Source organism: Phocoena phocoena, chromosome 3 (assembly GCF_963924675.1).
Source record: "Phocoena phocoena chromosome 3, mPhoPho1.1, whole genome shotgun sequence".
In the NCBI taxonomy this organism is placed as follows: Eukaryota; Metazoa; Chordata; class Mammalia; order Artiodactyla; family Phocoenidae; genus Phocoena; species Phocoena phocoena.
The window spans coordinates 167,371,133-167,397,876 of NC_089221.1; the positions used below are offsets into that span (position 1 = coordinate 167,371,133).

A 26,744-nucleotide genomic window follows, 5' to 3' on the forward strand; every position below is an offset into this window, starting at 1 on the left:
AGCCAGGCTGGGCGCACCTGGTCCCGGCGCCTTGTACATGCATCTCGGGGCCTTCCTGTGTGTCCCTCTTCCCCGCCCGCAGGGTCGGGGTGCAGTGTGAGCTGCATGAATGGGGGCAGCTGCCGAGGGGAGTCCTGCCTGTGCCAGAGGGGCTACACGGGCACCGTGTGTGGGCAACGTGAGTACCCATCACGCACACCTGGGCTTGGGACCCCAGAGGTCAGGTCTCTGCTGCCACCTGCCCACCGCCCACGGGTCACTCCTCTGGGACCAGGATTGGAGGGGACACACTCATTGTCACGATCTTATCTCTTGGTCTGGGCCGGATTATGGGGATTCCTGCGTGAAGGAGGGCCCGCCCGGGCCCCAGCTCCCTCTGCTGCTGGGGGACCTCAGGCCACACCCCCACTTCCTCCACAGCCGTCTGTGACCACGGCTGCCACAACGGGGGCCGCTGCATCGGGCCGAACCGCTGTGCCTGTGTGTACGGCTTCATGGGGCCTCAGTGTGAGAAAGGTACCAAGCTGAGCGCGGGGCAGGGGTTTGGGGGGAGGAGGGCTTCCTGGCAGCCCCTGAGACGTGGCCAGGCCCTGGGAGGGTCCAGCTGACCTCCTTCCTGCTGTCCCTGCTGCTGTGAAGGGCAGAGAAACTGTGCTCCAGGGAAGGGAGTCACGGAGGGCTTCCTGTAGAAGGGATAAGTCGGAGTTCATGAGATGGACACGCCCCCTCATGTTTCATCCTCACTGTTGAAATGATCCCACGGGCTGAGGTGGGTGGAGGTCACCTGTTGGGAGGCCGTAACCAAGACAAACACGGTGGAAAGAACAATGTTTTGTGAGAAGTTGGATATTGGGGATTGGGGTGGGCAAGGGGAGGGATGGAAGCAGGGACAAATCCCAGGTCTGCTCTGAAAACTGGAGGGAAGGTGGTGCAGCGGGGGGTAGGGAGGGGGAAGACCCTGAGGCTCAGTGTTGGCCGAGGAGCCTGTGGGTCACCCAGGAGGCAGCTGGACAGCCAGGCCTGGGGCTGCCCCATCTATGGGGCTGAAGCCCAGAGGATAATTGAGGTTCTTGGGGAAGAAAAGGGAGGGCGATTTAAGGGTCCACCAGAGAAATGGAGGCCATGGGCAGCTGAGAATGAGAAAGTGAGCAAAAGCAGGTGGCGTTGGGGATGCCCAGGCTGGTGAGTCTTGCAGCTGTAGGAGCCATCAGAGTGCCCTGTGTGTCCAAGGAGCCCGGGAAGGCAAAAATGGGCAGGACCCTGGGACTCACCCCAGTGTGAAGGGTGCTGCTGGGGATGGAGGCCCATCTGTGGCTGAAGCCGGGTCGGAGAGGGTATAGCCATGAGTCAGAAGCTGGAGGGGCTGGGGGTTACCTGGGTTTGAGAGTGAGCATTTGGAAACTGGATTTGGCGAGAAAACAGAGTTGGAATTCGGGCTGACTTGGGGAGCAGTCGGGACGGCTGAGGGAAAATGAAGGTTAGTGGAGAGGGTGGGAGAGGAGAGGCCCGGAGCGGGGGTGGGGGCCCCAGAGAGAGGCAGGATTGGGTGTCTAGGCAGGAGTGAGTGGGGTTCCAGGGCCCTGGATGACTGAGGTGAGATTCTGGGGGCCGTGTTTTGCTTTAGGAAGTCAGGACTGTCGTGGGTCTCCCCTCCTTCATACAGGCCTAGGGGCTGGCTTTGGCGTCTCCTTCTGGAAGGGGCTTCCCTTGGTCCAGTGCCAGCCCCTTGATTGGAGCCATCTGGAGGATGGAGCCAGGAAGTCACATCTGGGCCCGTGCACGGCGGTGGGGGGGCCAGTGAGACCACCTTCAGCTGGTTGGGGAGGGGGTGTCAGGGATGCAGAGTTGTGGGTTCAGAGCATTTGGGCGGATGCTGGGTCTGGGAGATTTGGCAGAGCCAGATGTGTGCTCAAGGATGAGAGAGGCTCTCCAGCGGGGCATCCATGGGTCCCTGCCCGGGCTTGAAGGGAGGGTGGGCCTGGGGGAGCTGTGGGGGTCTCCAGACATGCCCTGGGGTTTGTAGGCTTGGAGGTCCTGGCCTCTCTTGGAGGTTGGTTGGAGAATGCTTTGGAGAGAAAGGGTTTTGAAGGGTGAATAGAAGTTCATCAAGTAAGGAAGGGGAACAGTATGAGTAAAGGCTTATGGTCAGGAAAAAAACCTGGTGTGTTGGTATAGGGAGGCTGAGCAGGTGGCTACTACCGTGGTCCAGGCGAGAGAGGCAGAGGCCTGAGTTGGGCTTGCCGGCATGGAAATGCAGAAGACTATGGGGTGGGGGCAGCCTGAGGCCAGCTGCCCACATCCATCTGCCCTGCAGACTACCGGACAGGACCCTGCTTTGGTCGAGTGGGCCTGGAGGGGTGCCAGCACCAGCTGACAGGCCTCGTCTGCACCAAGGCGCTCTGCTGTGCCACTGTGGGCCGGGCCTGGGGCTTCCCATGTGAGCTCTGCTCTGCTCAGCCACACCCCTGCCGCCGGGGCTTCATCCCCAATATACACACGGGGGCCTGCCAAGGTGAGTGGGGGGCCCAGTGCGTGAGGACCGAGGTCCTGGGAGCCAGGGCTGAGTGGGAGCCCTCAGCAGCCTTGGTTTCTCCCTCTAACGTGCCTCTCATTCCCTTGCAGACGTGGATGAGTGCCAGGCTCTCCCAGGCCTGTGCCAGGGGGGCAGCTGTGTCAACTCTGTGGGTTCCTTTGAGTGCCGCTGCCCAGCTGGACACCAGCTCAGTGAGAACAGCGCCAAGTGTGAAGGTGGGCGACGGGGAGAGGTTCAAGCTGGGACCTCCTCTCCGCTCTGGGCGGCTCAGGCTCCCCTACAAGGAGGAGGAGGTGGAGGTGGGGTAAGGCTGGTGGGGGGGCTGGACTCTAACCGGACATGTATCTACATAGACGTGGACGAGTGTATCAGCGTGCCAGGCCTCTGCTCCGGGGGCGACTGCACCAACACGGTCGGGAGCTACGTGTGCACCTGTCCCCGTGGTTATGCCAGCAGCCTGGACGGTACCCGTTGCCTGGGTGAGCCAGGGCCCAGGGGGGCTGGAGGGGCAGAGGGCAGGTAGGAGACAGACCCTCTGCTCATCTATGTCTGCAACCCTCTGGTCCTCGGGCTCCTCTAGCCCTTCGATTTCTATGCCCTTCTGTCTTTTTCGGACCCCGGTTTCCATCCCCTCGTTAATTCTGGTTCCCTACCCATTGGCCTTTGTGCTCTCTGGACCCCAGTCTGAGAGGCTCTCTAGCCCCCATCTCTATGCCCTTTAGCTTTCTGGTCCCCTGTCTCGGTGTCTTGGCTGTGCCCCTCTGCCCCTCGGACTCTATGCCCTTCTGGCTCACTGGTTGCCTTTCTTCCCTTTCTGGCTCCCACTGCTGTGCCCCTCTAGCCCCCGCCTCTATGCCCCTCTGTCCTTCTAGCCCCCACCTCTATGCCCCTCTAGCCCCCACCTCTATGCCCCCATCTTGATGCCCATCTGGTTATCTGGCCTCCGTCTCTACGCTCTTCTGCCCATTAGCCTCTCTGGCCCCCTCTCTGTATCCCTCTTTACGCTCCCAAAGACTTTTTAAAAGTACCCCGTCTTCCCCCACACTGTGTTTGAGATAAACTGAGGCCCAGAGAGGGGAGGTTTGCTTAAGCCAAATCCGCAAGTCCAGAAGAGAGAGCTACCCACACCCCAGCTCCCCAGACCACCCCGCTCCCTGCCCCCAGCCAGGGTGGGGTCGTCTGGGCTGTGCCTCTCCCTGGAGACTCACCCTCCTGGCTGGGGCAGGAGGATCCTTGGGCTCTCACTCCCTGTCCTGCTGTCTTGATGAGCTGGTCATTAGACTTCACAGGTTGCCAGTGGCCAACAGGGCTGGCCAGGAACACTTGTGGTGGGGCATGGACAGCGTCTTGGTTTGGGGAGGTGGGGTGGGCTTGGCAGGTCTCCAGCACCACTCGGACCTCTCAGGCTGGGTCTCTACCAGCCAGGACAGGGAATACTGTGTCTGGAGTTCTGCCAGTGTACCATGGCCAGCGCCAGATCTATTTATTCCTCCACCTCCGGGGGCTATCTTGGCTGGCGTGGAGGCTACCTCTGGGCACGTCCCCTGGACTGTAGCGCATTTCCCAACCACTTAATAGCAGAGCCTAGATTTGAACCAAGGTCAGGTGTCCTCTGAATGTGGACTTGGAATTCAGTCCTGAGTTCCAACCGCTACTTAAGCTGCTTGCATACTCTGTGACCTTGGGCGAGTGACTTAACTTCTCTGGGCCTCAGCTGCCTCATCTGTGAAACAGAGATAATGGCTGTTCTAAACCACATGGGGAGGATGAAATACCAATTTGGGAAGAGATTTGCCCAGGGCTGGATGCAGGGGCACTCAGTACACATTCACAAAGACAGGGGAGCAGGGAAGTTGGGTCTGTGACTGCATAGCAGGGCCTGATCACAGTAGGTGCTTAATAAGCAAGGGCAGCATCATTTTTGTCAAAATTCTTACATTTTGTCTCGTCTTCCCTACTTGGGAAGCAGCTGCTTGGTCAGGTCCCCTGGGGTTCAGGGATTTGGGTTTTCATCCCGCCTAGCTCTCCAGCAGCTGTGTGACCTTGAACAAGTCTGTTGACCTCTTCTCGCCTGGGCAGGCCCAGTCCTGTTCGTGGGCCAGGGGTGGGGCTGGGAGTGCGGAACCTCGACTCCCACACATGCACCTGGGGACCACCCCCCTACCCTCCCGCCAGGTGCACGGGGTCTGGCTGGGGAGGTGGAAACGCTTGCTGTTTTCTCCGCCTCGGGCAGCTCAGGGACAGCTGCAAGGGCCCTCCCGGCTGGTGGGAGGGGTTTTTCCGCTGTGGGCCGCTGGCCAACATTTGTGGGTTTTCAAACCTAAAAATATGCTCTTTTAGAGTCAGAGCTTGAGAAATATGATCACCGTGTAACGCCGTCAGGCTCGAGGGCACAGTGGAAGCGTCTGTGGTTTTCGTACCTGGGGAGTCTCTGCCTCAGTCTCTCCAAGAGTTGCAGCCATCAGTCCACCAGTCTGCTCCCCCAGCCCCTCCTCAAATTCACAGCCTCTTAGGTTTCCCCAGAATGCCCAGGGCTGGTAGGCGGGGACACACAGATACAGATCCCAGCATCTCTGCTTGAACACCCAGCATGACTTCTCACCGGGGCAACCCCCTGAACCAGGGGTCTTACTCAGTGTGGTTGAATACCCACAGTGACAGGGAGCTTCCTAACAATGCCAGCTTTAGATGTTGGGACACTTTTGCTCAGCGTGAGCCTAAGTCTCCCTCCCTGGGGTAATTTGGAAATCTTGGTAATAAGATCCTCGCTCAGTGAGGATTGGCCACGTGCCAGATACGGTGCACTCTGCAACACTCTACCGAGGTGAGGTGGGTGCTCTGAGCGTCTCCCATCCATGGATGGAGAAGCTGAGGCACAGAGAGGCAAGGAGGTCTGTCCTGCAGATGGTGCTGGTAGAGCTGGGATTTGAAGTCTGGTAACGGATCCTCCCGACCCCCCACCCGCTTGCAGACCACCGTGCCGGCACCTGCTTCTCGGTGCTGATCGTGGGCCGCTGCGCCGGAGACCTCGCTGGCCACTATACCCATAGGCAGTGCTGCTGTGATACGGGCAGGTGCTGGGCAGTTGGCCCGGCCCCTGAGCTGTGTCCGCCTCGGGGCTCTGGTGAGTGGCCTGGGGCCACCTCCCACCTTCCTCTGCCCCCAGAGCTTGGCCTGCGGGTTGGGATCCTGGGGCACAACCGAAGGCTTGGCCTCCAACCCGGCTTCCTTGCAGATGAGTTCCAGCGACTGTGTGCCCTGGGGCTCCCGCTGCTGCCCTCCTACCCAGGCCCCTTCCCCGGCCTCCCTGGCTTCGGATCCAGTGGGCGTGGGGTTCCCAGCCTGGGCCTTGGTGACACCAACATTGGTGAGGACTTGGGATCCAAGACTCCTCCCTTGGGGGAAGGGGGTCCAGGCCTCAGAGACAGAGAGTCAGGGCTTTGGAGTGTGGGTCCTGGCCTGGGCAGTAGGGATGAAAGTACTGACAGTGGTCTGGGGCTGGGGCTGGATTGGGGATCCAGGCCTCCAGGTCAGGGTTTGGGTTTTGGGTGAGGGTCTAGGGCTGGCGTGGGGGGCTGGGGGTCTCAGCCAGGGTGGAGGTGGGGCAGGACTCGGCTGAAGTGGGAGAGCCTGGCCATAGGGGTAGGGTTCCAGCTTCTTGAGTGGGTGTCTGAACCCGGAGGTGAGGTCCAGACCCAGGGGGCCAGCACATGCTCGGGTGCCCCACGTCGGCCCTACTCACAGGCACAGCCACGCTGAACCAGACCATTGACATCTGCCGACACTTCACCAACCTGTGTCTCAATGGCCGCTGCCTGCCCACCTCTTCCAGCTACCGCTGCGAGTGTAACGTGGGCTACACCCAGGACGTTCGGGGCGAGTGCATCGGTGAGCAGCGGCTGGGGCAGGGGTGGGCTGGGGGCAGGGGAGCACCCTGGCGGGCTGGGGCTCAGGGTCCTCTGCCTGCAGACATGGATGAGTGTGCCAGCAGCCCCTGCCACCACGGAGACTGCGTCAACACCCCCGGCTCCTACCGCTGCCGGTGCTGGGAGGGCTTTCAGGCGACGCTCACCAAGCAGGAGTGCGTGGGTATGGCCGTCCATCGGACAGTGGGGGTGACCGGGAGCCTGACTGATGGAACCTGCATCTGAATTAGAGCCTGGGGGCCAGGAGGACGCCTGCTGACTGCCCGCCTGCCTCCCCACCAGACATGGACGAGTGCATCGCCAGCAGTGGCCTCTGCCACCACGGCCGCTGCGTCAACACAGCAGGCAGCTTCCAGTGTGTCTGCAATGCAGGCTTCGAGCTCGGCCCCGATGGCAAGAACTGTGTGGGTGAGTTGAGGGTGAGCGGGTGGGGAAGCGGCTTCTGGGCCCCAGTAGCTGCCTTCTGCATCTTGCCACTCGTGCTGCATCACCCACCTCCCTCCTCACGGTGGGTCCTCTGCTCCCCTTTCTGAGCCGAACCAGCCCATCTGAGATCCTCCTTGTGGTCTCTCCAGCCCCTACTCACTCCTTCATTCTCTCCTTCCTGAATTCATGCCCTGAATCCCAGGAAGGGGCCTTTGGGGTAAGACCATGCCATCAGCTGTCTGCGTCTGCCCCTGCCCCTGACTCATGGCCCCTCACCTGTCCTCGAGAGAGTCTGGCCTCCGAGAGAGGTGGGTCAGGACCGTGGAGAGCGCCCCGATCTCAGGCTCCCTGTGGGGTACGGGGGTGCCACCCAAGCTCCCCGCAGCTTGTAGGGGCCACCGGGGACTCCCTTTATTCTTTTCTGTCACCCTCTCTGAGGAGACCTGCCTTGTAGTCTTCCCTCATCAGGAAGGATTTTCTTCCTTTCATTCTTTTTTTTTTTTTTGCAGAGCGTTTACTTTCTGTTGATTTTTAGATACATTTAGAAAGTTGATTATTAAATTAGCTATTTTCTTAGCATTAACTTTAGGTATAGTCATTTATGTCTGTGCATAAATCATTATAATTTTTATTTGCATTGTTTTTTATTAGTTAGATATCACCTACTGAAAGTAATTTTGATTAATTCATTGTTTTATAATTTTACCATCGTCTCTCTTTTTTTTTTTTTTTAATTTTTGGCTGCTTTGGGTCTTCGTTGCTGCACACGGGCTTCTCATTGCGGTGGCTTCTCTTGTTGCGGAGCACGGGCTCTAGGCGCACAGGCTTCAGTAGCTGTGGCGCGTGGGCTCAGTAGTTGTGGCTTGTGTGCTCTAGAGCCCAGGCTCAGTAGTTGTGGTGCACGGGCTTAGTTGCTCTGAGGCATGTGGGAACTTCCCGGACCAGGGCTCGAACCCGTGTCGCCTGCATTGGTAGGCGGCTTCTTAACCACTGCGCCACCAGGGAAGCCCTACCGTCAAGTCTTTAATATTTCCTTCAGATCTCTGCATAGTCTGTAACCAGTAAGAGTTGAAATCCTTAATCAGTGTTTTTCTTGGTACATATAAATTTTATTTTTTTAATTTATTTTTTGTAGTTGAAGTATAGTTGATTTACAATGTTGTGTTAGTTTCAGGTGTACAGCAAAGTGATTCAGTTATACATGTATCTATCCGTTTTCGGATTCTTTTCCTTTATGGGTTATTATAAAGTATTGAGTATAGTTCCCTGTGCATTCTTTCTTTTTTTTTTTTTTAAAATTAATTAATTAACTTTTTGGCTGTGTTGGGTCTTCGTTTCTGTGCGAGGGCTTTCTCTAGTTGTGGCAAGTGGGGGCCACTCTTCATCGCGGTGCGCGGGCCTCTCACTATCGCGGCCTCTCTTGTTGTGGAGCACAGGCTCCAGACGCACAGGCTCAGTAGTTGTGGCTCACGGGCCTAGTTGCTCCGCGGCATGTGGGATCTTCCCAGACCAGGGTTCGAACCCGTGTCCCCTGCATCAGCAGGCAGATTCTCAACCACTGTGCCACCAGGGAAGCCCTCTTTCATTTTTTTTAAAAAACCTTCTTAGCATCTTTATTGATATATCATTCCATACCATAAGAGTGGCCATTTAAAGTGTACACTTCAATGGCTTTTAGTACAAGCGTCACCACAATCTAAGTTTAGAACCTCTTTATCACCTCCTCTCCGTTAGCAGTCATTCCAGAATCCTCTGTCTTCCCCCCAGCCCTCGGCACTAGGCTAATCGACTTTCCGTCTCCATGGATTTGCCTGTTCGGGGCATTTGGTGTAAATGGAATCACGTACTCCGTGGCCTTTTGTGACTGGCTTCTCTCACTGAGCATCGTGTTTTCAAGGTCCACCCATGTTGTAGCGGTTGTCAGAACGTCATTCCTTTTTATTGTCAGATGACATTCCATTATACGAGTAGACCACATTTTGTTTATACGTCATCAGTTAATGGCTATTTGGGTTGTTTCCATTCTTTGCTGTTGTGGATAAAGCTGCCATGAATGTTCATGTACAAGTTTTGGTGTGGACCTTTTCTTCATTTATTCTTTCCTTTCCTTCCCTCCCTCCCTCCCTTCTTTCTTTCCTTCCTTCCTTTTGGTACCGTCCTTTATTGTTCAAAACTGACACTTTGGTAAACAAATCGTTTCTGCACCCACCGCCTTCCTTTAAATTAGACTGTTTTCTTCTCAGCTGACGGTTTTTGCCCTTTTCTTTTTAAATTCAAGTGAGATTCACACAAGATAAATTTAATCATTTAAAAGTGAAAAACTCAGTGGCGTTTATTTAGTAGTTCCCAATGTTGTGCACCCACATTTATTCAATTCTTTTCTGCAGGAAAGTAAACGTAGCATTTTTAAGTGAACAATTTGGTGGCACTTAGGATATTTCCAAGGTCGTGCAACGACCATCTCATTTATGCAATTCTTTTTTGCATTTTTAAAAATCGTGGCACAATATACATAGTGTACAATTTACCATTTAACCCTTTTTTTTTCTTTTCCATTATAGTTTATTACAAGATATTGAATATATAGTTCCCTGGGCTATACAGTAGGACCTCGTTGTTTATCTATTTTATGTACAGTAGTGTGTATCAGCTCCATTCCTACCCTTTTTTTTTAAATTTTATTTATTTTTGGCTGTGTTGGGTCTTCGTTGCTGTGAGCAGGCTTTCTCTAGTTGCGGTGAGCAGGGGCTACTCTTTGCTGCAGGGCGCAGGCTTCTCATTGCGGTGGCTTCTCTTGTTGCAGAGCACGGGCTCTAGGCGCGCAGGCTCCGGTAGTTGTGGCACGCGGGCTCAGTAGTTGTGGCTCGTGACCTTTAGAGCACAGGCTCCGTAGTTGTGGTGCACGGGCTTAGTTGCTCCAATGTGGGATCTTCCCGGACCAGGGCTTGAACCCATGTCCCCTGCATTGGCAGGCAGATTCTTAACCACTGCGCCACCAGGGAAGCTCCCTACCCTTTTTAAAGGAACAGTTTGGTGGCATTTGCTACATTCATAAAGTCATGCAAACACTACCTCATTTTTTCCATTTTTTTTGCATTTTTTATTGTGGTGAAATATACATAACATATTTACCATTTAAACCATTTTTAAAGGAACAGTTGGTGGCATTTAGTGCGATGTTGCGTAACCACCACACCTCACGTATTCGACTTTGAGCAACTATTTATGGAGCACCTACGGTGTGCCAGGATGGAAGATGCAGACTCGAGCTAGTGGCCCCAGTCTTGCCCCAGGGGAGTTCACACTCCAGCAGTTCACTGTATCCAAGTCGACATAGTTCCCGACAGTCACATTTTGTCCTGTCAGGCTCGAACTGCCCTGGGAAGGGTCCCTGGAAAAGTGAGGGGGCGGGGCTGGTCTACCAGGCAGGGCTGGCCCAAAGAGGGGTGACTGCTGGGACCCTGCTGGGAACCAGCCTCTCCTGGTGTCCCCAGACCACAACGAGTGTGCCACCACCACCATGTGTGCCAACGGAGTGTGCCTGAACGAGGACGGCAGCTTCTCATGCCTCTGCAAACCCGGCTTCCTGCTGGCGCCCGGTGGCCGCCACTGCGTGGGTGAGGCTGGAGGCTGGACCACAGGGGAGTGTTGGGGATTGGGGAGGAAGAGGTGAGGGGAGGCGGCAAGGGCAGGTGGCGGGGGACTGGGACCTGTCGCAGTCGCCCACGGCCCCCCGCAGACATCGACGAGTGCCAGACACCGGGCATCTGTATGAACGGCCACTGTACCAACACCGAGGGCTCCTTCCGCTGCCACTGCCTGGGGGGGCTCGCGGTGGGCGCGGATGGCCGCGTGTGCGTGGACACCCACGTGCGTAGCACGTGCTACGGGACCCTCAACAAGGGCTCTTGTGCCCGCCCCTTCCCCGGTGCCGTCACCAAATCCGAGTGCTGCTGTGTGAGCCCCGACCACGGGTTTGGGGAGCCCTGCCAGCTGTGTCCTGCCAAGAACTCTGGTGAGGGTCGGCTGCCCCACGTCCACCCGCTTTCCTTTAGTTCTTGCTTCTAGTTGATCACCCAGGGGGCAGGAGGGGACAGTGGGGGGGGGGGCTTGGCTCCTATGGGGTGGGGGGTGGGGATTTCTCTCCCCAAGAAGACACGGAAGGAAGTTGCTCTTCCCATTGGGGAGGGGGCATCTTAGTCCCAGACCCTCGCTCATCTCCAAGGGGCCACGTCTTGGGCGTGGTTTGGGTTCGGCAATGGCCACTGACCCCTCTCGCTCTGCTTCCGCCACTCCAGCCGAGTTCCAGGCCCTGTGCAGCAGCGGTCTTGGCATCACCACGGATGGCAGAGGTGAGCGGGGCAGTGCTGGGACAGAGGGGTGGGGTCGTGGTTGGGCACTGTCATGTCACTGGGGCTGCCGTAACAAAGTACCACAGGCTGGGAGGCTTCAACAGCAGACGTTTATTCTCCCACGGCTCTGGAGAGGCTAAAAGTCCGAGATCAAGGTGTGAGCAGGGATGGCTCTTTCTGAGGCTGTGAGGGAGAGTCTGTCCCATGCCTCTCCCCCAGCTTCTGGCACTTCATTGTTAAATCCTCAGCTGGTAGAAGCATCACCCTGATCTCTGCATTCATCCTTTCTTTTTTTTTTTTTAAGTTTACAATGTTGTGTTAGTTTTAGGTGTACAGCAAAGTGATACATACATATCTATTAGATAGATACATAGATACATACATAGATACATACATATCTATTCTTTTTCGGATTCTTTTCCCTTATAGGTTATTAAAAATATTGAGTTCCCTGCGCTATACCGTAGTCCTTGTTGGTCATCTGTTTTATATATAGTATTGTGTATGCTATTCCCAAACTCCTAATTCATCCCTACGCCCTCTGTCTTCATCTTTTTTTTTTTCACGCCGTGCAGCAGGCAGGATCTTAGTTCCCCGAGCAGGGATTGAACCCGTGCCCTCGGCAGTGAAAATGCAGAGTCCTAACCACTGGACCACCAGGGAATTACCCCTCTGCCTTCCTCTTGACATGGGGTTCTCCTTGTGAGAACCCCAAATTTCCCCCTTTTATAAGGATACAGTCATATTGGAATGGATCGCGGGTCCACCCTAATGAACTCGTTTTAACTGGATCACCTCTGTAAAGTCCTTGTCTCCAAATAAAATCACATGCTGAGATCCTGGGGGTTAGGACTCCAACCTATGACACCATCCCTTCCTGAAACAGCCTTTCTGCCTGAGCAAGAAATAAAAGGACTTAGAATAGTCAGATTTCCCATCCACTGCTAGGCCATCAGGGCAGGACAGATGTCCACCCCTCCCCCACGCCCTGTCAGTTAAAGGGACAGAGTCTGGAGCCAGATGCGTGGGTTCGAATCCTGGCCCTACTATTTATTGATTGAATAACCTCAGGCAAGTTACCTACCGTCTCTGTGCCTCCTTATCTGTACAGTGGAGATAACGGTAAGACCCATTTCAGGGATGTTGTGAGGATCAAATGAGCTAATACGCTTGGCACAAAATAGTAAACATCCTATAATGGTAGTGATTATGATTGCACTTTTTTTTTCAAAATTATGCCGCTGCTGTATAAACATCTGTTCCATGAGTTCCAAACTGGGGACAGTTTTGTCCCCCCTCCCGAGGGGCCATTTGGCAATGTCTGGACAGATATTGGGGAGGGTACTACTGGCACCTCCTGGGTAAGTCTGGGAATACTGCTCAACATCCTACAATGCACAGGACGCCCCCCGTCACAGCAAAGAATGATCTGGCCCCAAATATCCACAGTGCTGAGAAACCCTGGTTTCAAGGGGAAGGAGGCAGGGTCTAGGCTGGAGCTCTGGCCCCCGGGGACATGGCTTCTGGAGCCTCCAGGGAGCCAGGGCAGCTGCTGACGCCCTCCTCCTGGTGCAGACATCAACGAGTGTGCCCTCGATCCTGATGTCTGTGCCAACGGTATGTGTGAGAACCTGCGGGGCAGCTACCGCTGCATCTGCAACCTGGGCTACGAGGCAGCTGCAGCCGGCAAGGAGTGCATGGGTGAGCGTGCCCGGCAAGTGGACGGGCAGGTGGGTGGGCCGCCCCCACTGCACACCCCTCACCCCGCTCTCCCCCCCCCCCACAGATGTGGATGAGTGCGCACTCAACAGCCTCCTGTGTGACAACGGGCGGTGCCGGAACAGCCCTGGCAGCTACAGCTGCTCCTGCCCCCAGGGCTTCAGCTTCTGGCAAGACACGGAGACCTGTGAAGGTACAGGGTCGCGGGGCACACAGCCACGCACACATACATGCAGATCCTTACGCACGCTGCGTGCTCTGGGTACTCACACTCAGGTACACACACAATACCCACATTCACACACTTATTCTCACACTTTACACGCATGCTCACAGCCACAGTTACACCCTCAAAGGCACACCCTTATGCAGACACTCAGACCCTCCGACATTCACACATGTGTGCATATGATCACTCAGTTACACACACCGGTACTCACACAAAACACACTCACATACCCATATTCACACTCACAGACATTCCCACAGTCACACACCCTCACGTGCACACTTTCAAAGACGTGTGTGCCCACATTCTTTCACTCACCCTTTCACACACTTAGGCTCACAGCCACACACACCCTCACATACCTGCACAGTTGTGCACTCACATGCTCATACGCACTCACGCTTATACACAAGAGTACGTGCCCATCCCCCCCCCCACGCGCAGTCACTGACACATACACAAGTTCAAGTGTGCATGCTCGCCGTTGCCCACACACACGTTGTTGTGATGACCTTGCCCACTGCATACATCCCTTGGCACTCACAGACGCCTGCACGCGCACACACGCACACAGTCACGCACAAGCTTTTCGTCTGGCCCCACCCCTCCCCTGGTCCTTTGTCTTCTTAACAGCTGACACCCCTCCCCCACCCTGGCCACACCCAGGCCTCCATCCCCTCTGGGTTTTCCTCCCGCCTCTCGCCTGTCTTGCGCCGTGACCGACCCTTTGAGGGCCACGATTCCCCGCCGTGCCTATCCCTCTGCACTTTTACCTGTGTGCGCTCCCAGGACCCTGCACGTCAGCGTGCTTGTGCAGGTGCAGAAGACGATTCAGTGCAAACTCACGTGCGTCTGAGCCTGCGCGGTCCGTTCCTTGAATTCTGACCGCTTGCGCCCCCTGCCTCTGGACTTTGGCAGCCGTGGGGAGGAGGGGCCCCTGGTCAGGTGGGGCCCCCCCTCCTGCAGCTCAGGACTCGCTGTGGGGTGGGGCGGCTGGGGGGGGGGGCTGTCCCTGCAGACATCGACGAGTGCCTGTCCAATCCGTGTGTGAACGGCGTGTGCCGCAACCTGGCCGGCTCCTATGCCTGCGAGTGCGCCCCCGGCAGCCGCCTGGGACCCTCCGGCACCGTGTGCTTAGGTGAGAGGCCCCACGGAGCAGCGGGGACCCCGACGCCCCGGAGTAGGCTGGGTCGCTGCGGGTCGGCGTGCAGGTGTGGGCCCGCCAGGTGAGACAGCAAGCCCCTCCTCGCAGACAGCACCAAAGGCACCTGCTGGCTAAAGGTCCAGGATGGCCGCTGCGAGGCAAACCTGCACGGAGCCACCCTGCGGTCCGAGTGCTGCGCCACGCTCGGGGCTGCCTGGGGGAGCCCCTGCGAACGCTGTGACATGGGTAATGCCCTGGAGGGGGGCTCCGGGGGCTCCCACGCCATCGGGACAACGGGGGGGGGGGCGGACAGATCCCCTGTGTTTGAGTGGAGAGAGTGACTCCTCTCCCCAACCACAGACCCCGCCTGTGCCCGTGGCTTCGCCCGCGTGAAGGGGCTCAGCTGCGAAGGTAACCCCCACCCCCACCCTCTGCGGTTCGCCCTCCAAGCAGCACGTGGGCGAGTGTCATGGGGGCTGCCTGGGGCCCCTCCCTGAAGTCATTTGAGATCGAGACATTCTCCCTCCTTGGTACCTGGGTCTTCCCCGCGATCTGCCAGCCCCTGAGGCTGGCGCTGCCCCTTCCCCCTCCCCAAGGACCACGTGGTGTCCTGAGGCCCCAGGGGAACAGCTCCTGGGAGCCTCTAGCCCTTGCCTCTCCTCCTTGCCTGCTGCTGCCCAGATGTGAACGAGTGTGAGGTCTTCCCGGGGGTCTGTCCCAATGGGCGCTGCCTCAACACCGCTGGCTCCTTCCACTGCGAGTGTCTTGAGGGCCTGACGCTGGATGCCACGGGCCGGCTGTGCGTGGGTGAGTGCGGGCTGGGTCCCCACGCAGGGCCCCCTGCCCTTCTTTGCCTCCACTCCCAGTGGCTGGAGACCCCTCCTAGGGACAAGCAGGATCTCGGGGGTCCTCCAGGACCCTCTGCTCACTGCCCACCTGCTGCCCACGTGTCTCCAAAGACATTTGTTTTGGGGGATGCATCTTCTTAACTGCCCTTCTAAGGAAGCTCATTGCAGATGGCAAAATCTCGTGGAATAATACTCGCAACCTTCGTTTATTCTTTCTTGTTAGCGAGTAAGGTTTACACGGGGGGATTTGAGCAGGAGACACCTCTAGCATGAGTGCTAAGTGATGCTGGTGAACCTTCCTCAGCATCCAGGGCTCAAACCCTCACCCTGAATGGCTTACCCTCAGTCTCAAAGGCTCTGAGATATTTTCCCCTCGATGAGGGCTTCTTGCTTTGTCCCTATCAACATCTCGAACAGGACATTTCTTGGCCAAAAGCATGTGCCGGCCAGCAGGTAGTGCTCCGAGTTCTATCAGCTTTTCCTCCCGTAGTCCCATCAATCCATTGGTAGCCTCCTCGGGGTCACCTTGGAGCCTGGTCAACATCAGGCAGATGGGCCCTGATGACCCTTCTCAACTTCGATTTCCTTCTAAACTGAGCTTCAGGTGTGCAGCGGGTCTTCTTGCTGATTCCAAAAGGTGAGCAAGGAAAGAAAGTAACTGAGTAAAGAGGAAAAAGCCATTGCTGAATTCACGGCCAGGTGAAATGGCTCAGTCTGGTCAGCCCTGGGCCAAGCCACTGGGTACATGGGAACTTAAGACAGATCCCTGTGTGTCATGGCACTTCTGCTTATCTTTATTTTTTCCTAAAGATTCTGTAGCAGGGTCTCGTCCTCAAATGGACCACTTAAACATATGTTCCTTTTGTAAAGAGTGAGAAGTTGTCTTAGACCAGGGATCAGCCAGCTGTTTCTGCAAAGGGCCAGAGAGTAAATGTTTTCAGCTTTTGGGGCCTCACAGTCTGTTGCAGCTACTCAGCTCTGCTGTGTAGTGTAAACACCCACAGACAGTACAGAAACAAATGGATGTGGCTGTGTGTCAATAAAACTTTATTTACAAAAACAGGAGGCTGGCACCCCAGGCCGTAGTTAACCAGCCCCATTCTTAGACCCTCGTGTCTGGTGCTGAGGAAGGCTTATCCACTCCCAGATTATTCTAAGGGAGTTTTACAGGTTAAAACACACACACTCTGGAGCCAGATGGCCTGGTTTGAACCCCGCTCTACCTCTTACTAACTGTTTGGCCTCAGGTCACCTACCTAACCCTTCTCTGCCTCAGTTTTCTTGCCTGTAAAATGGGCATGATGATAATATTTTCCTCTTGGTGTTATTTTGAGGATTCAATGGATTGATGAACTTAGAACAGTGCCCGTCACATAGCAAGCACCTAGCAGTGCAAGTTATTATACTGTAAGTTTTGGATTATACCATTATTCAAATGTAACTATTGGATTATATCATTTCTAAAATGTAACTGCTGGGAATTCCCTGGTGGTCCAGTGGTTAGGACTCGGTGCTCTCACTGCTGGGGGCCCCAGGTTCGATCCCTGGTCAGGGAACTAAGATCCCACCAGCCACGCAGCGCTGCCAATAAAAAAAAGAAGTATTGGATGATATCGAATCTCAGCATAAGGAAGTCACTCTTCCCGTCGGGGAGGAAGTTTCAGAAGAAGCTGCTGAAGGAGGCTCTAATGCCTGTCCTGGCAGGCACAGTGTGGCAGGGGCAGGACTGGTGACTGCCCCTCCTTGCAGATGTGCGCCTGGAGCTTTGTTTCTTGCATTGGGATGAGGATGAATGTGGGGCCGCCCTGCCCGGCAAGTACCGGATGGACGTCTGCTGCTGCTCCTTGGGAGCCGCGTGGGGGGCCGCGTGCGAGGCGTGCCCTGAGCCTGAGTCCCCAGCGTTTGCCAGCCTGTGTCCCCGGGGGCTGGGCTTTGCCAGCCGGGACTTCCTCTCAGGCCAGCCCTTCTATAAAGGTGTGTTTGGGCTCAGGGAACCTGGTGGATGGGGAGAGGGCACAGCGTGGGTAGAGGCCTGGAGATGGGACGTGTGTTTGGGAGAGAGCAAACATCTGTGGCCAGAGGGGTGAACGCTCAGGCGGTGGGGACCCAGAGACATCGGGGCAGCGTGACATTTTGTGCTCCCATGCTGCAGATGTGAACGAGTGCAAAGCCTTCCCCGGGCTGTGTGCACACGGCACCTGCCGCAACACCGTGGGCAGCTTTCGTTGTTCTTGTGCTGGGGGCTTTGCCCTGGACGCCCAGGAAAGGAACTGCACAGGTACGTGCCCGCATCTGCCTCCTGGGCGGTCGGGGGGCGCCTACAGGGATGGGGGCCATGAACTAGAGGCACCTGAAAGACAAGAACCGGCCTTTTCCTGCCTGTCTACCTGCCTGCTCTGTGACCGAGGACAGCTCAACACCCTCTCTGGGCCTTCGGGATCCCAGCTACAAAAGGAGGGGCTGGCAGAGGTGGCCTCCAGGGGCCTCCAGGCTGGAAGGAAATTCCCTACCCTCGTCTGGGGTGCCGTCACGGCACCTCTGTTAACCTGGGTTCAGCAGCTTGGGGCTCCTGTGCACCCCTGGGTGTTTGCAGATGTGGAGGCCCGGCCCGTGCCCACTCTCTCCACAGACATTGACGAGTGCCGCATCTCCCCTGACCTCTGCGGCCAGGGCACCTGCGTCAACACTCCGGGCAACTTCGAGTGTGAGTGTTTCCACGGCTACGAGAGTGGCTTCATGATGATGAAGAACTGCATGGGTAGGCAGCCACCCCGGGCAGGGTGATGCTTGGGGGTCTCGGGGCCAAGCCGCGGGATGGGGGTGACATTGCTGTGATGGATGTAGGTGGAGGGGGCCGGAGTGGGGAGAAGCCATGATCCAGCTGGGACACAGCAAGTGTGCGCGTCATCCCTATAGGCTGCTGGATATTGGGTGTGGCATTCAGATGAGAAGCCTGGGAACCAAGATTCGGGCAGGCCTCCCGGGGGGTCGTAGCATGAGAAGAGGAGGGGGCCCGGGACAGAGGAGCCTCTTCCCCTTTCATTCACTTTTTCATTCAGTGAACATTTCATGTGCATCTACTCAGGGGAACCACAGCGAGCTCGGCAGCAGAGGGCCATTTTCTCTGAGCTCGTGACCTAATGGGGAGATAGATGTTTAATAAAATAAATCTCCAAACAAATGCAAAATAAAGAGCCACTGTCATAAGTACTTGAAAGGGCCATATGGTGCAGTGGGAGCGTAGACCCCTAGGATGTATGCCATTCTGTGGGGCTGAGAGAGTGGGAGTAATTGGGGTGAAGAGGGGCTGAAGCGTGGCTTGAAGAAAGAACAGTGCATGCAAAGGCCCTGGGGTGGACGTGAAGGATAGAAGGAGCTGCTGTGTGGAGGGCCGGGTGGGAGGGGGAACAGCACCTGAGGGGTGGAACGAGGCCCATGAGGCTGGAGTGGGAGGAGAGTGGGGGTGGGTGGTGAGGTCCCCCACTCCCTGTGCTGATGCCTGGAGGGGCTGGGCCTTGCCTTCCCTCTGTGTCCTCTGGGGGGCGCTTCTCAGGGCCTCCTTCAGCTCCAGGAGTATCAGCCTGTGTCCCTGATAATTCTGAGAATTCCAGCTTCCCTCCCAGTCTGACTCCCATGGGTCACCCAAGTCCCAAAACTCCAGGCCCTTTCGGCTTCAGCCAGGGTGACAGGGTTGGGGGAGAGGGGCACAGGGAGAAGCTTCCACAAGCCATATCACACCCTGCCAGGTCAGCGTCCTCACACCTCCTCTCTCCCTCTCCACACGCCCAGACGTGGATGAGTGTGCCCGGGACCCACTGCTGTGCCGGGGAGGCACCTGTACCAACACGGATGGGAGTTATGAGTGCCAGTGCCCCGCTGGACATGCGCTGGTGGCCAAGGGTACTGCTTGTGAGGGTGAGTGTGGGTTGCATGAGGGAGGTGATGGGAGTGTGTGTTTGTGCGTCTCCCTGAGTACATACTTATGTATATGTGTGCACACGTGTGTCAGTCTCTATGCATGTGAGCGGTCGCATGCATGAGGTAGCATGGGTGCAGGTCATTGTGCGTCCGTGTGATATGACCGTGCGTGGGTGTGAGACGGAGGAAGTGTGTATTTGTGTGTCTGTGTGAGCATGCAGGTGTGTACCTGGGAATGTGTACAAGAGTGAGTGTGTGCATGGGTGTTTATGTGTGAGTCTGAGTGTGTACGTGTCTACACAAGGATGTGTGTTCTTATGTGAGGGGATGTGGTGTTTGTGCAGCTACATGAGCTTGTGAGAGAATGTGTGTCTAGGTGTGGATGTGTGTTGGCACGCGGGTGGGTGTGTTTGTGGATGGGGCTGTGTGCATGTGGGTATGGGTGTGTGTGTCGAGGGTGAGGATGTTTGCATATGAGTGGGGATGAGGTGTATTTGTGAGTCTTATGAGTGTGCCTGTGGCTGTGAAGGTGTGTCTACTGAGGGTGATTGTGTTTGCATGTGAGTAGGTGTGAGGGTGTGTTTGTGTGTGAGCTGTGTGTACGTAAGTGCATGGATCAGGGTGTGGGTGTTATCTGCTGAGGGTGTGTGTATTCAAGGGTGTGTTTTGGGTGAGTCTTGTGGGTGTGCACGTGGGTGTGCACGTGGTCTTGTAGGTGGGCACGTGGGTGGGCACGTGGATCTGGGTGTGGGTGCGTGTTCGTACAAGGGTGAGGTGTGGACTCACACCTGTGGTGGCGTGTGGATGCCAGGAGCATGAATGCATCGGAGTGCACACGTGTCCCAGTGCCTCGGGGTCCTGCAGATGGCGGATGAACACAGGCCGGGCCTTCCCTGGGGCCCCTCCCCTACCTGCTGTCCCCACCAGCCATGTGCTCCCCCTGCAGACGTTGATGAATGCTCCCTGAGTGACGGCCTGTGTCCCCACGGCCAGTGCGTCAACGTCATCGGTGCCTTCCAGTGCTCCTGCCACGCCGGCTTCCAGAGCACACCTGACCGCCAAGGCTGCGTGGGTGAGACCGCGCCCGCCCCCAGCCCCAGCCGAGGCCCCCACTACCACAGCAGTCACTCCAAGTCCCTGCCTCTGATGGCCCCGCCCCCGCCACGCCCCCACCTCGCTCCCACCTCCCCCTGCCTCCCGTCCCACCACGCCCCTACCTCGCTCCCGCCAGGCCCCGCCTCGCCCTGCCTCCCGCCCTGCCACGCCCACCCACCTCACTCCCGCCACGCCCCCACCTCGCCCTGCCTCCCGCCACGCCACGCCCCCACCTCGCTCCCGCCATGCGCCTACCTCGTCCTGCCTCTCGCCCTGCCTCCCGCCCTGCCACGCCAACCCACCTCGCTCCCACCACACCCCACCTCGCCCTGCCTCCCACCCCGCCACGACCCCCACCTCACTCCCGCCACGACCTCTACCTCGCCCTGCCTCCCGCAGACGTGGACGAATGCCGCTCTGGGAACGGTGGGTGCCACGTGCACTGCATTAACACCGAGGGCAGCTACCGGTGTGGCTGCGGACACGGCTACTCGCTGATGCCTGCTGGGAGGGCGTGTGCAGGTGGGTGGGCGCGACCCCCTCCCTCCGCGTGGGATGGGGAACACACCTTTCCTGACCCAGACGCAGCCGGCCAGACGCGGGACAGGCCGCTGACCCTGCAGCAGGGTCCCTGGGACTCCCCCTCCATCCCTGCCTGCCTGCAGCCCAGCCCCCCACCCTGCTCCCCCAGACGTGGACGAGTGTGAGGAGAACCCGGACATCTGTGACGGGGGCCAGTGCATCAACGTGCCGGGGGGTCACCGCTGCCTCTGCTACGACGGCTTTGTGGCCACGCTGGACATGAGGATGTGTGTAGGTGAGGAGCTGGGACTACATACAGGTGGAGGAGGCAGCTTCACAATTCACGCACCAGGCCTTCCACAAGGAGGCCACGTAGGCAAGACGGACGACAGTCCCATCCCCGTCACACGCGGGCCGGGGAGATGAGGCTTTGCACTTTGCAGTCTGCTCCTGGCCACCTGTGCCTAGAGCCCCTGCACCAAGACCCGTGGGATCTCATTCACAGCAGCAGAGGCCCTTGAACCTTGTTATTTTATGAACAGTTATTGAACACTTACCGTGTACCCAGTGCGTGCAGAGGCGTGTGCCCTGTTCTGAAAGCAATGTATAGGATCACTGCAGACCAAGGGGTTTTCTGCAAAGGAAGGTGAGCTGGACGGAAAGACACTGTATTCTCTGAGCCCTGCTTGGGGATCCAAGCTGTTTGGGCCGTGATCACCGTCCTGTCCTGGCTGCAGGTCATCATGGGGCCCAAGGAGCAGATGTCTACTGGGTGCCCCATCAGGGCAGAGCTGGGGCCAGTGTGAGGAAGTACCAGGAAGTAAAAAACGTAACCCTCCCAGGGAGATGTGTCCAGCCCAGGGCAGCTTAAAGCATTCCCGATCACAGGTGTCTTAGGAAACACTGAAGAAAAGGGGGCTTAGGACCAAGTTAACTAGGAAATGCTGCTTCCTCCATCCCTTCTTGCAGATCCACGTTGGCATAAAGGCTCTGAAAAGGCCTGCAGGAGAAAAAAATCCAGTTAGCTTTGTTTAACTCAGCGTTGTCTAAATGTATTGGTGTAAAATCCTTTGGGGAATGCATGTCCAATGTGTTCCACGGAATATGTGCTGTAGACTGTTGACTGAACATTCGCGGCTGCCCAGCGGTGGAATTGGGGGAGTTCCCCACCCCTGAAGGTGGGCAAAGAGAACCCCGATGCAGGGGACCCATGTGGCAGGGCACTTAGCAATGCTGCTGCATCCCCACCCTCACCTGCTTCCTCTCTTGTCATCCCACAGACGTGGACGAGTGTGACCTGAACCCCTACATCTGCCTCCATGGGGTCTGCGAGAACACAAGGGGTTCCTTTGTCTGCCGCTGCCAGCTGGGTTACGTCGTCAGGAAGGGGGCCACGGGCTGCTCCGGTGAGCTGGTGGTCAGTGGAGCAGGCGAGGGGGCCCCCGAGGGGCCAACTTAGGGTTCATGGGGTCTGCCCCATCCCTTGGAGCAGAGTACAGCCAGACCTCATTCTTACACATTTCCACTGGTGGGGCCTCACGTTAAAGCAAAACTTAGGATCCAATCACGTGCCCCTGGGGGTCCCTTAACAGCTCTGCCGGGGGGAGCTCTGTGTCCCTTTGTATCCACACCAGTTCCCAGAGCATGCTAGCCTGATGCTCTTAAGTGGTACAGGGACGAACATTTAAACACTTCCGTAGTTCTTGTTTTAGCCTCCCAGGATTGCTGAACCCCCTGACCACAAACCTGGTGCCTCAGAACCACAGAAATCTACTCTCTCTAGAATTTACAGTTCTGGAGGCCAGAGTCTGAAATCATAGTGTCGGCAGGGTTGGTTCCTTCTTGGGGCCCCAGAGGGAGAATCTCTCTCATCCCTCTCTCCTCACTTCTGGTGGTGGCCATTGGTCCTTGGCATCCTTGAACACACCATTCCAATCTCCACGTCCATCATCACAGGGTGTTCTCCTCTCTGTGTCCAAATTTCCCTCTTCTTATGAGGACGCCAGTCATTGGTTTTGAACCCACTGTAATCCAGAATGACCTCATCTGATTTTGGTTACACCTACAAAGACCCTATTTCCAAAAAAGGCCACATTCAGAGGTTCTGGGAGTTAGGATTGGAACACACTTTTTTGGGAGAACATAATTCTACCTGCCATAATTACATAGTTATTTTAATGCATACTAGACAGAAACCTTGGAAAACAGTATCAAACCCGTGATTTCTTAGAGATCGTTGTTATTTTTCTTTAAAATATGTTCACGTGAGTAAAAATGGGAGGCAGTGTAAAGAAACTTTCAGCGAACAGCAGTTCATTTAGGTGGTGTATGAACATGGCCGAGATAAACTGGCTGAGGATTAGACACACTGCTTCAGAAGGAAATCCTGCTTTAGAGAGGGAGCACGTGCATCAGGACAGTTACTCTTAGCGTCTGCCCTAAGTCTCTCATGCTGCCATTTCAGACCATTTCTGGGCGCTTCTGGGAGTCATGCCCTGTTGGGTTTGGGGGTTTTCCTCTTGGGCTCTGGGTGAAGGTGGAAGCTCCCGCAGTGGTGTGGGGACATGTCTGGGCCAGCCCTGCCCTAGGGAAGATCCTTGCTCTCTCCCTTGCTCCTGCACTGAGTCTTGCCACTCTGTACCTGAAGCCCTATTTCTACTGGGCCCAGGTTTCCCGGGGGTGTTGCATCCTCCACCCCCTCTCCTGGTCCTGCCCCTCCTATGCCTGGGTCCCTCTCCTCTCAGATGTGGACGAATGTGAGCTTGGGGGACACAGCTGTGATGGTCACGCCTCCTGCCTCAACGTCCCTGGGAGTTTCAGCTGCAGGTGCCAGCCAGGCTGGGTGGGGGATGGCTTCGAATGCCACGGTGAGTGCCTGAGGGCAGGAGGTCCGGGCAAGAGCTGTAGAGGTAGGTGGGGCGGTGCGGGGGGAGGCAGGTGGCAGGGAGGGGTGGCTGGGCTCAGGCATGTCCAGGGGGGCCGGTCAGGGCTGGGGTTGGAGGGTCTGCCTCCCTGCAGCCCCTCGGTGCACACACCCAGGGGACTCCGGGTCCCATCTCCTGCAGACCTGGATGAATGCGCCTTCCAGGAGCATGGGTGCAGCCCGAGAGCTGACTGCTTCAACACCCCCGGCTCCTACCGCTGTGCCTGCCCCCCGGGCTTTGCTGGGGACGGCTACTTCTGCGAAGGTGAGGTCAGGGGTTAGGATGGGAGGGCTGGAGGGGCCCGAGAGGCACAGCCATGGGGGCTGGATTCCAAGGTGGCCACAGTGGTCAGTTGGCTTCCCGACTTGCACTGATCCACCCACCCACCCTGTGGGTGCCGGAGAGGACAGGCCTTCAGCATTTGGAGCCACGGGCCAGAGCCTGAGTCCCTGGAGGCAGTCTTCTCCCCTGGACTCAGAATGCATGGAGCCTTATGGATGTGGGGAACGGGAGAACTTGCTTACTTCCTGGCGGCCCTCCACCCCAATCCTGAGTGACCAGGTCCCCTATCTGCTCCCTGGCCCTGACTTGGTCACCTGCCCTCCAAGTTCCCTGGGCTACTTGCCAGCTCCCTGGAACCCTGGGTGACTGAAGGATTTGAATGACAGGGGCCACCTGCCCACCCTGAGTGGGTCCTGGCCAGCTGACCCCCAGCCCCTCTGTCTCTGGGTCCCCTTAGACAGGGACGAGTGTGCGGAGAATGTGGACCTTTGCGAGAACGGGCAGTGTCTCAATGCCCCCGGGGGGTACCGCTGTGAATGTGAGATGGGCTTCAACCCCACAGAGGACCAGCACGCCTGCCAGGGTGAGGTCTGGGGCTGCCGGGGTGTGGGCGGGTCCCCGGAGGTGCTGGCACTGGGGGTGACAGGAGCAGGATGCCAGGTGGGCTGGGCTGTGCTGAGCTGGGGTCCCCCCACCCCAGATGTGGACGAGTGTGTTCTCGGGAACCTGTGTGTGTTCGGGAGCTGTGAGAACCTGCCAGGCATGTTCCGCTGCGTCTGCGATGAGGGCTACGAGCTGGACCGCGGAGGCGGCAACTGCACAGGTGTGGGGTCCATAGGGCTGGGGAGGGGGCATGCAGCTCATGTGTCCCAAACAGGGTTCAGCGGTAAATATTTTCAGGTTTCGGCCGTACAGTCTCTGCCCTGTTGCTCGGAAACAGACACAGGCGACAAGTGAATGAATGAGCATGCCTGTGTGCCAATAAAACTTTATTCACACAAACAGATAGGGGGCCGGATTTGGCCCACAGGTTGTAGTCTGCCAGCCCCTGGCTCAAAACATGTCCTGAATGTTGCTTTTTGTAGGTTAGCTCGTGGAATCTGGGGCAGGGAGAGCTGTCAAGGGCAAACCTCCAGGCCAAGTAGAACAGAGCAGGGGAGGGCGTGGAGTCGCCTGGGACAGGGCAGACCCCAGAGGCTGCTGTCCCATCAGGCTTTCTTCCCGGGGGAGGATGTGACCTGGACCCTAAGCCTGGCCCCCAACAGCCAGGGCTCGACTCCCTGGGAAGAAGGCAGGAGGGAAGTGGGTCAAGGGAGGGCTCCCTGCTGACGGTGCCCCCACCCCACAGATGTGAATGAGTGTGCAGACCCCGTGAACTGCATCAACGGCCTGTGTGTCAACACCCCCGGCAGCTACCTCTGCAACTGCCCCCAGGATTTTGAGCTGAACCCCAGCGGGGTGGGCTGCGTGGGTGAGCACGCACTCCACTCCGGGTGGGGTTTTGGGGTCAGTGGGCTGGATGGGGCCATAGCCTGGGTCACCCAGATCCACCTGCTCCTGACACACAGGCCCTTGGCCAGAGTGATCATCCCGATCGTCTGTTGAGATACAGCCTTCTGCTCTAGACAGACGGACAGACACATGCGTAGAGTCACACATGCACACAGAAATATGCATGCACACACTTCCACAGTCACACACAGAGGCGCCCATGCACACACAGACACACATAGAGTAACACACAGTTACACGTACACAGAAGTGCAAACACGCGCGCGCGCGCACACACCATTTCTCCCCCACCACTTGCTAACCATCCCTTTCTGCCTCTTAAGACACCCGGGTCGGGAACTGTTTCCTGGACACACAGGACCGAGGGGACGGTGGCATTTCCTGCAGTGTGGAGATCGGGGTTGGCGTCACCCGAGCGTCCTGCTGTTGCTCCCTGGGACGGGCCTGGGGCAACCCCTGTGAGCTGTGCCCGCTGGCCAATACCAGTGAGTCCCTGGGGGAGTGGGGGCGGGGGAAGGCAGAGACCTAGCCCTGGTCCAGGCTCCCGCAGGGCTTAGTGGGTCATCTCTGCTAAGGGAGGGACACTGGGAACGAGAGAGGGAGGAGGGCTCAACCTGGGTCACACAGCATATTCTCAGCAGTTCATCATCTAGGTCTCTCTCCAAAGTCTCCTTCTGCCGTCTCTTCCTGCAAATTCTTTGTGTGTTTATACTTACGTGCTCACTCAGTCAGTCAACAAACATTGAGCATTCCTCTGTGTCCTGTCGTAGGGGTGGGGACCCAGAGAAGGATGGGCCGCAACTGCTGCACACTGCCCCTTACCCGTAAACCAACAGTCCCTGGACTGTTGAGAGTGGAACTATCCTAAGGGTCTGTTTGAGGCATAGTGATGGGTCAGGAGGAAGCCATGGACAGGAAGAGGGTAAGGGAAGCCTTCCCAACATAGGGACTTGAATGAGGTTTTGAAGGGTGAGTAGGAGTTTTCCAGGCAGAGTAGGGGGAAGGGTGTGGGGTGCAGTGGGAAGAGCATGTGCAAAGTCGTCAGGTGTGAAGTAGGGAGGCGGCTGTCCACCTATTCAGGTGTGTGTGTGTGTGTGTGTGTACATCCAGGGTCTTCCTTTCATGGGGGAAACTTGTGGTCACACTAGGGTCTGGTTTTGGATCACAAAGAATCCCTCCCTACCCCCAGCTACTACCACAAGATCCATCTGCTCACACGTTGAACTGTGAGCACATGTTTACACACACACACACACACACACACACACACTGGATCCCCCAGGATTGGATCAATGTCTCTTGGCCCCAAGAGGC

The 26,744-nt window shown here is 56.9% G+C and overlaps 1 protein-coding gene across 1 annotated transcript in view; it reads left to right on the plus strand.

Moving 5' to 3' along the window:
• FBN3 (fibrillin 3) overlaps positions 1 to 26,744 on the plus strand; it is an 89,921-nt gene that overhangs the window by 31,412 nt on the left and 31,765 nt on the right. The window contains exons 10-41 of the mRNA XM_065873835.1: positions 83 to 178; positions 421 to 516; positions 2,315 to 2,512; positions 2,623 to 2,748; positions 5,505 to 5,657; positions 5,769 to 5,900; positions 6,278 to 6,421; positions 6,503 to 6,622; positions 6,742 to 6,867; positions 10,380 to 10,502; positions 10,625 to 10,900; positions 11,184 to 11,237; positions 12,813 to 12,938; positions 13,024 to 13,149; positions 14,204 to 14,323; positions 14,438 to 14,575; positions 14,690 to 14,740; positions 15,011 to 15,136; positions 16,927 to 17,151; positions 17,330 to 17,455; positions 17,807 to 17,935; positions 18,967 to 19,092; positions 20,042 to 20,167; positions 20,590 to 20,712; positions 20,882 to 21,007; positions 21,993 to 22,118; positions 23,457 to 23,579; positions 23,778 to 23,900; positions 24,376 to 24,501; positions 24,619 to 24,741; positions 25,267 to 25,389; positions 25,754 to 25,915. Of these exons, the coding sequence (XP_065729907.1) occupies positions 83 to 178; positions 421 to 516; positions 2,315 to 2,512; positions 2,623 to 2,748; positions 5,505 to 5,657; positions 5,769 to 5,900; positions 6,278 to 6,421; positions 6,503 to 6,622; positions 6,742 to 6,867; positions 10,380 to 10,502; positions 10,625 to 10,900; positions 11,184 to 11,237; positions 12,813 to 12,938; positions 13,024 to 13,149; positions 14,204 to 14,323; positions 14,438 to 14,575; positions 14,690 to 14,740; positions 15,011 to 15,136; positions 16,927 to 17,151; positions 17,330 to 17,455; positions 17,807 to 17,935; positions 18,967 to 19,092; positions 20,042 to 20,167; positions 20,590 to 20,712; positions 20,882 to 21,007; positions 21,993 to 22,118; positions 23,457 to 23,579; positions 23,778 to 23,900; positions 24,376 to 24,501; positions 24,619 to 24,741; positions 25,267 to 25,389; positions 25,754 to 25,915 (4,218 nt within the window). The remainder of the gene's footprint in view (positions 1 to 82; positions 179 to 420; positions 517 to 2,314; positions 2,513 to 2,622; positions 2,749 to 5,504; positions 5,658 to 5,768; positions 5,901 to 6,277; positions 6,422 to 6,502; positions 6,623 to 6,741; positions 6,868 to 10,379; positions 10,503 to 10,624; positions 10,901 to 11,183; positions 11,238 to 12,812; positions 12,939 to 13,023; positions 13,150 to 14,203; positions 14,324 to 14,437; positions 14,576 to 14,689; positions 14,741 to 15,010; positions 15,137 to 16,926; positions 17,152 to 17,329; positions 17,456 to 17,806; positions 17,936 to 18,966; positions 19,093 to 20,041; positions 20,168 to 20,589; positions 20,713 to 20,881; positions 21,008 to 21,992; positions 22,119 to 23,456; positions 23,580 to 23,777; positions 23,901 to 24,375; positions 24,502 to 24,618; positions 24,742 to 25,266; positions 25,390 to 25,753; positions 25,916 to 26,744) is intronic.